This window comes from Vicia villosa, unplaced genomic scaffold (assembly GCF_029867415.1).
Source record: "Vicia villosa cultivar HV-30 ecotype Madison, WI unplaced genomic scaffold, Vvil1.0 ctg.001055F_1_1, whole genome shotgun sequence".
Lineage (NCBI taxonomy): Eukaryota > Viridiplantae > Streptophyta > Magnoliopsida > Fabales > Fabaceae > Vicia > Vicia villosa.
The window spans coordinates 228,637-237,667 of record NW_026705464.1 but is presented as its reverse complement, the minus strand read 5'-3'; the positions used below and the strand labels follow the sequence as shown (position 1 = coordinate 237,667).

At 37.2% G+C, this 9,031-nt stretch overlaps 1 protein-coding gene across 1 annotated transcript; it reads left to right on the top strand.

Moving 5' to 3' along the window:
- The first annotated feature begins 4,740 nt into the window (after positions 1-4,740).
- Positions 4,741-8,717, top strand: LOC131632954 (uncharacterized). The gene is made up of 3 exons (XM_058903665.1): positions 4,741-4,885; positions 4,985-6,255; positions 6,660-8,717. The coding sequence occupies exons 1-3, from the start codon at positions 4,741-4,743 to the stop codon at positions 8,715-8,717; spliced, it is 3,474 nt and encodes a 1,157-aa protein (XP_058759648.1).
- The last annotated feature ends 314 nt before the right edge of the window (positions 8,718-9,031 follow it).

The following is a 9,031-nucleotide window of genomic DNA, read 5'->3' as shown; positions in this document are numbered from 1 at the left end:
AAAGGAGAAACTTTCCCAATAACAAGCAACAAACACAATCACAATGACACAGAGAAGGTTCCCGTAGAGTACTACGGATATGTAGGGTGCTTAAACTCTTCCCTATGTATAACCGACCCCCCGGACTCCAGAATTTCTAGTCAAGGTGAACCCCCACACTTAGCAAACTCCTAGGGTTTATTTGAGATCTTTTTCCCCTCTCCTACTCGTTAGGATAATTAAAAAGTTCGTGTGATATCGTAGGAAGCACTGTAACAAAAATCATCCCGCCACGGGCGCATTCTCCTTCCAAATTTCGCGTGAAGGGTCTAGCGTGCCGTCCTCCCAAGTGAAACGGGGAGGTAAAAAAAACGACACCACACCTACCTTCTGCCATTATCTATCCATTCTCTCCTGTCTCCTAGCACCAATAGATACATATTCAAATTTATTTTGTTCATAAATCAAGAACAACGATTTAGCTGTCAATTCAAATTTTGAAGTATATTTGAATTGATTTTATTCATTGTTAGTCTTTGACAATAGCTAATTTTAGACGTATTTAGTTTTACACTATAAAAAAATCAAGAGAAATCTGATGGAAAAACTAAAGTAAAAAAGATTTAATATTTTTAAAATAATAATAAATAATAAAATACATTAAGCAATAAATTCGCTCTGAGATGATATGATTACTTTCTTACAATGGAAAACTTACTGAAGATGGGGATTCCTCTAGCTTTGGGAGGTGTTACATGTCCTCTATATTGGAGGGCTTTTCAATCATTGTCTCACCTTTAGGCTGGGAAGAAGTTTCTTTAAGGATGTTCCTTAATGCTGTATTTAAGAAACCATCTTTGAATATAAGGATTGGACTCCAATTCTCAACTCTTTGATACTGGTTAGCGACAAATGTTTCAGTATAATTTCTAATATATTTAAATTTTACAAAAAATTTAATACTTACATATTCATCTTCTTTACCTTGTGTATTTATCTCCTCTTACTCGGAGAAACTCAATATCTTATATAGATTATTCCATATTTTCTTCGCAATTTTGCAATTGTGAACAAAAAAATTATAGCATCATCTAGAGACATTACCATAAAAAAATGTTGTTTTGAAATCTATTTCAAATTTTAGTTTTTCTTAAGAGGTCCAAAGAGTCTCAAAATTATCTACTACTTTTCCATTTACTTGGTAAGTAAGGATAAATGGACAATTGATTAAGGTTTCACATACTCATAGTTAATACTTTGAATAAAAAAATAAACCTAGCTTTCAACATCTCATATTTAATACTACAAAAACGTGGAAGTGTGTTTAGAAAATATTTCTTGTTTGAAGTCATCTTCTTTCTTAGATGATTAGTCCTTAAACATGAGTTAGACTATGATGCCACTTGTAGGACATGTGACATCACACACAAGAGGGAGGTGAATTGTGTGTTTTGTAAATCTCTTAGCTGCACAATTAAAAGAAGTTTGATCCAGCAAATAAAACAAACATCATCAAAACACTTGCATGTAATGCCAACGTAATGCAGATATCTAAAGATAGCAAAAACAGAAAAAATGTTACCCCAACACAATCACCCAAACTATTGAACACTTTATCACCCAGGGAACAAACTTAACAGGACCATAATAGTATAAGAAACACTTTATCCTCAGCCGATGCAATAATTTCACTAAACACTTTCAAAAGTAATTCATAACAGTTAAGTACTTATATTTTTACGATGGAATTGGTGAATCAGCGGAACACTCTCTTTTGTCTTGTGGCTTCGCGTGTTCGGTTTTGAAGAACATGGCCGATTTGATCAATATATTGGATTACAAAGTGGATGGTTTTAAAGAGAGCTTTTTGGAGATGAAGCTCATTTTGCTCTCAAAAGAAAGTTATAAGAGGAAATGAAGGTTGTGTGTGGTTGGCTACCGTTTGGAGTTTGAGTTTGTTTAGGAACGGTATTATTTTCAAGAGAATTGTGAGGAATGCTAGGGATGTGGTGTGTGGTTGAAAAGCTTTGGTGTGGAGGTGGTCTTTTCTAAGCAAAATTACTCATTTCAATTGTAACTTCTATGAGTTTAGCAAAAATATGTTGTTTAACTTAAGTTAGTTTAGATTTTAATTGGAGGATCATTTTTCTTCTCGAGGTTCTCCTCATCTTTTTGTAATCTTGTTTGAGAACTTAATCTAATTGGAGGGTATTTTTAAATTAACAAATCGGATTTTGACACCAAAACTTAATCTAATGGCTATAAATTGCTCTCTAGAATTTTCTATAGTATTTTACAAAAATTCTAACTTATCCTTATTTTTTAGATAACTCCATGAATCTCTCTAGAATAGGTTTCTAGAAGTTGGATCTACTACAAAGAAATTTTGGACATAAAAATAATAGCATAAAAATAATAACTGTCACCAAGGTGTCAAAGTTTAATTTGACACCAAATCTCAACCGTTAAAATAATTGATCAAATGGTGATACTAAATGTAATAAAATAATAATAAAAAAATATTTAGCATATTTTTCTCCTTAAAATAGGCTATTTAATTAGTATCACTGTTTGATCAGTTATTTTAACGGTGGAGATTTGGTATCAAATTAAACTTTGACACCTTGGTGTCATTTGATCCTATCCCCATATAGATATACTTGATTTAAAGTGTAAAGAATAATAAGATTGCTTTTATTATTATTATTATTATTTATAAAAGGATTTCACTTGAGGTGTAATAAATATTCATTAAAATAGAAATGGATGCAAATCCTCTGCTAGGGTTTGTCGCTGAAACTGATGAGGTCGACGGCGAGAAGTCCCATGCAAGTCCCGGGAAGAGTACGGCGGAGATCGATTTGCAAGAGAGAAGCACCAAGAAGGTTAAAGACAGTTTGATGAAGAATCGAGTGGGCATAGAATTCTCATATAAGGAGGTTTTCATGGGTAGTAATACTGAGGAGATGGAAGGGGAACAAGTAGTGGAACACGTAGAGGAAGATTTGGTTGGGATGGAGTTTGGTGAGATTAGTATGGAGGAAGAAATAATAGGTGGATATGAATGCCCTAACTTCATATTCTCTGAGGTAGAGAAGAAGAGAATCCAGACACCTTGGAGGAGGGGAGTTATTGTGATGCTGATGGGGAGACGGATTGGATATAAAGCGCTGGAAACCAGATTGAATCAGATGTGGGTGAGGAAAGGAATACTCAATATAATATATCTGAGCAATGACTACTATCTAGTAGCATTTTCCAATGAAGAAGATAAGAAGGTAGCTTTGCATAACGGTCCGTGGTTATTCTACGACCATTCTCTAACTGTCAAAGACTGGAGACCAAACTTTCATCCGGAAAGTGAAACCATTGATGAAGTGTCGGTGTGGGCTCGGATAGCGGATCTCCCTATTGAGTACTATGATTCAAGGGCTTTAACTGAATTTGGTAATCGAATAGGGAGAACAATTAAAGTGGATAAAACAACAATCAAGAAGGAACGAGGTAAGTATGCTCGAGTGTGCACGGCAGTTAACCTTACTAAACCACTACAGGCTATGATCAAGGTTGATGGTAGTTGCTATAAAATTGAATATGAAGGGTTGCATTTGCTATGTCTCATATGTGGGAAATATGGCCATTACAAGGAGGGATGCAGATTGAAGGGTGATGATTTAGTGAGGGGTAATTAGGAGAATGAAGGCAGTAGTATGGATTTGCGTAAGAAAGGAAGTCAGCTCGAAGTAGATAGAAGATACACCACCGAAGCTAATGGGCCATGGAAGGTTGTTCAAAAGCAGAGAAGAGGACGGAAGATGGGTGACGGCCGAAAAGTTAATGGTCCGACGAGCATTAATGAAGTTACCATTTTTTGAGGATCGCGTTTCACAACCTTGGAAGAAGAAGATATTGGAGTTATTGATAATAATGAGAATATTAATATCAATGATTCTACAATCAATGTCAGCAAAGGAGATTTAATAGTGGGGGACAAGCTCATTAACTGTCCTATCAATGAGTCAGGCGGTGTTTCACATGAAAGTAATATCAATGTTATTACTGGTGATAATTTGATGGATACTTTTGTAAATATGAGGAACATGCAGAAAAATTATTTAATTGATTCTCTGTCAGGCCTAGGGATCAGCAAAATTAAAAGAGGTGGAAGTATTAAAGACAAAACAACGCCAGCCACGTTGGGAGGAAGGAAAAGCAGTAAAGACAATAAGAAGAATAATGCGAATGCGCTTGCAACACATGGGGAGATTAATTTAAAGGATAAAACAGGTGGAATTAGTCAATCAGGAGTAGAGGGTATTTTCGAGAAACTCAATCCAGGATATACAAAGGTGACATGCATTTATGACATTTACAACTTAGTGACGAAAGGGAATAATAAAGTGGATGATAAGGGAGATCCAGGTGGCAGCAGGAGAGTGGATATCTGCCATGCAAAGGGCGAAAAGCATATTGAACAAGATGAACCTCCTGATGCTTTATCGTCTGGTAGTAATATAAAGTTGTTTTCTTATGGCAAAGAACAAGAGCTGGTGGATACGCCTGAAGATAATTTCAAAGGCATGTATGATAATGAGAATGCGGAAAATACTATGGAAATGGTGGGGGAGACACCTCCATCTGTGTGATGGGATTCCTTTTCAACTTCTGTTGGTTATTATGATGTGTCCAAATAATAAAATATTTGTGTGGAATTGTAGAGGCGCGGCGAACAAGTCTTTGTTTAGATATTGTAAGACTTATATGGATAATCATAAAACTTCTATGATTGTTTTAATGGAGACAAGGTGTGACCCTTTGAGGATAAGCACATTTATTAAAAGGCTGGGTTTTGACTCTATTGAAAGTAGTGAGACTAATGGATTTGCAGGTGGTATGTTGGTAGCGTGTAAGTCTGAAGAGATGAAAGTGCAAATTTGTAGCAAAGATTTCCAATTTATTCATATGAGAATTATAACAGATAATTCTCCGGCCTAGTTTTTCACAGCTATATATGCTCGACCAAATGATACTTGTAAGAAGGATCTGTGGGAAGCGCTGAAAGTTATTGCTGGTAGTGTCATAGGTGCCTGGATGGTGGCTGGAGATTTTAATGACATTGCTTGCATTGGTGACAAAAAAGGAGGGGTGTCGGCTTCTCTTAAAAGATGCAATACTATGAGGAATAGAATGGATGCTTGTAAGTTCAATGATTTGGAAGCCAGAGGTTCCAGATTCACATGGAGGGGACCAATTTTTCATGGGGGCCAGCGCATTTATGAAAAACTGGATAGAGCGATTAGTAATGATGATTGGAGAATTCTTTTCCATGATGCCTTTGTTAGAGTGCTAATGAGAGTTGAGTTCTCGGACCACCATCCCATTCTGATAAACCTGTCGGAGACAAGATATGGTTCAGTGACCAAGTGCTTCAGGTTTGAAAATGCTTGGTTAATGAATGATTCGTATGAGAATCTGCTTCGTGATACTTGGAAGAAGGATGTTACCTTAACCAATTATCTCCAGAATGTTGTTGAAGGAATAACCCTTTGGAAGTTTGATTCCTTTGATAAGGTTCGAAGAGATAAACAGATCATTATTAAAAGGCTAGATGGTATTCAATGCAAGCTTCAGAGGCATGATAACTATGGTGGATTGAGAAGACTTGAAGCCAAGTTGCTGAATGAGCTTAGCGAGATTCTTAATAAAGAAGAACTGATGTGGTATCAAAGATCCAAAACCATGTGGCTGTCAGATGGTGATAGAAATACCAGGTATTACCACATGAGAACCATAGCGCGTAGAAAAAGGAATAAAATCCTGATGCTGAAAGATATCAATGGAGACTGGATCACTGACCAAGATGATCTAAAAAATCATGTTACTGATTTCTATAAAGGGCTTTTCGCTTCCAATAATTCTTGGTGGAGCTGGAAAGGATCTGAGATTTGTTATCCGAAGTTGGAAGTTGCCACGGTTCAGGAGCTGAACAAGGATATCAGTAATGATGAAGTTAGGAAGGCTCTCTTCTCTATGAAACCTTGGAAAGCACCGGGTACTGATGGCTTTCCAGCTGGTTTCTACCAAAGAGTGTGGAAGGTTATTCGTGAAGATCTTACTAAGTTTGTGAAGGATGTTTGGAGGAATCAAATTATGATTAGTGAGATTAATAAGACTGATATTTGCCTGATCCCTAAAATAGATCATCCTCAAACTATTGCTCAATTCAGGCCTATTTCCTTATGTAACACTATCTACAAAGTTATAAGCAAGGTGGTGGTGAGTAGACTCAAGCCTTACATGACAAACTTATCTCCCCTAACCAAACTGGTTTCGTCCCTGGGAGATCCATACATGAAAATATCATTATTGCAAACGAAGTCATCCATACAATGAAAAAGAAGAAAGGGAGAAAGGGTTACTTTGCCATTAAAATTGATTTGTCAAAAGCTTACGATAAAATTAGTTGGCAGTACATATGGAAAATTCTTGAGGAGGTTGGATTTCCTGAGAAGCTTATTAATGTTATTCTGCAAGGCGTTACGAGTGTGGAAACAAATATTAACTAGAATGGGTGTAGAAATCACTTCTTCCGGCCACAACGGGGTATTAGGCAGGGTGATCCTATTTCCCCGTATTTGTTTGTGTTGTTTATGGATAAGTTATCCCATTTGATTGAGCAGGAGTTCAGAAACAATAGATGGAAACCTTTTCAGGTTGGTACGAATGGAGTAGGTATTACGCACCTCATGTTTGCAGATGATTTACTTATATTTGGTGAGGCTTCGGAGCAGCAAGTCATGTGTGTTAAAAATACTCTTGATGTCTTCTGTGAGATGTCTGGCCAGGAAATTAGTGAGGAAAAATCAAGCATCCTTTTTTCTGATAATGTGTCGAAAAGATTGAGGACAAGTCTTAGGAATCTTTCTGGTTTCAAGGAGACTAGTGGCTTTGGTAAGTATCTAGGCGTGCCACTCACTAGAAAAGCTCTTAAGAAGAATGATTTCTCCTATGTCATGGACCAGATTTATTCTAAACTTACTAGCTGGAAGGCGCGACATCTATCTTTTGCTGGTAGACTGACTCTCACTAAAAGTGTTATGGAGGCTATTCCCATTTGTCCGATGATGACGAATTTGCTTCCTAAGGCTTGTATCAAAGACATCCAAAAGCTGCAAAGGAATTTTCTTTGGGGAGATACAGAGGTTAAGAAAAAGCATCATGTAGTGAGTTGGGACAAGATTATGTTGGATAAATGTGACGGTGGATTGGGTCTCCGAGATCTTGACATTATGAACCAAACGTGCATCATGAAACTAGGCAGCAAAATTATCAATGGAGACGATGATTTATGGTGTAAACTGTTGCGGACAAAGTATAAGGTTGGACCTTGTCGGGAGAACCTCCAGGCTAGAACTTCGGATTCCAATTTATGGAAAGCGATTGTGAAAACTCAGGATAATTTGAGGGATATTGGTGTGTGGCAGATTGGTTATGGTAAAGAAATTAGAGCTTGGAATGATTATTGGATAGCTAAGGATGTTTGTATCGAGGATTGCGAGTTGGAGATCCCTGAGAATCTGAAAAATGCTCACGTCAAGGATTTAGTAGGGTATGACGGTAATTGGGATTGGGAGCTTCTAAGTTGGCTTCCTAACCAGACTCAGTTGCAAATTGCTGCTCTCTCCCCCCCTAAGGCTGACAGCGAGGAGGATGGTTTCTTGGTGGCGAATAATGAAGATGGAACCTTCTCTATTGGCAATATGTATAAGTATCTCAGGAGTGCTAATGACACGGTTATGTGCAAAACCTGGAAGACAATCTGGAAGCTTCAAGTGCAAGAGAGAGTTCGATGCTTTATTTGGTTGATTAATCATGAGAGATTGCTAACCAATTTTCGGATGCATACTCTTGGGCTTAGTAACGGGGAGTGTCACCTGTGTGGTCAAGTTTGTGAAACAGAATTACACATTCTGCGCGACTGTAAGTTTGCTAGTCGGGTTTGGACGAACAGGGTGCCGGTGAAGATTGCGAATGAATTCTATAACACTAATTTGAAGGATTGGATAGATCTCAATATTATGTCGGGTGCCCAAGTAGGTGAGGATTGGTGCAACTATTGGGCTGTAGGGTGTCACACATTATGGGAATGGAGGAATAAGGATTTGCACATGGAGAACTTTTCTAGACCGATTGAGGAAGGGAAGGTTATCAATGATAGAGTCAAAGATTATAAAGCTGCTATTATGCTAAACACGAAGGTGATGAATAGATGCTATGATGAGCTGGAGATTTTCTGGAATAAACTGAGGAGAGGGTTTCTGAAACTTAATAGTGATGGTGCTTACGGCAGCGATGGGCTATCAGGGTGTGGTGGTTGTGTCTGTGATGATTCTGGAGTGTGGATTATGGGATTCAGCAAGTTTATTGATTTATCCAGCCCCTTAAAGGCGAAGCTTTGGGGAATCCTTATAGGGATTACTCTGGCCCATCAGCATGGCTATTTGAAACTAGAGATTGAATCAGATTCTCAAATGGTGGTAAATCTTGTAATCAATGGTAGATTGAAGAACCGTGGAAATTGTAGCTTGGTGAGGCAGATTGTTGCTTGGATGGATAAGTTTGAAGTGGTAAAGATTCATCATGTTTTCCGAGAAGCTAATAAGTGTGCCCACTTGCTAGCTATGGAAGGGAGCTATGGAAGGGAAGAAACTATTGAAGGGAGAGGTTGTTTTCCATGATGCTCCTGCTTGGCTGAATTGTCAGCTTGATAGAGATTGATCTGGTTTTGTGTCTCCTAAAGAGTTTTGTTGTAGTTCCTTTTCTCATGGGCTTAGGCCCTCCTTATTATCAAAAAAAAAAAATGATTTCACTTTAAATAGTTTTTTATTTTATTATTATTATTATCTTTTTCTTTTATTCTGATAATATTCTTTAATTTTTTATGAGAAAATTGGTTTTATAATTGGTTAAAAATTAAACAAATTATATAAAATATATATTCAATAATTAAATATATTTTAAGCAGTTAAAAACTTCAAGTTATAGCTGATGA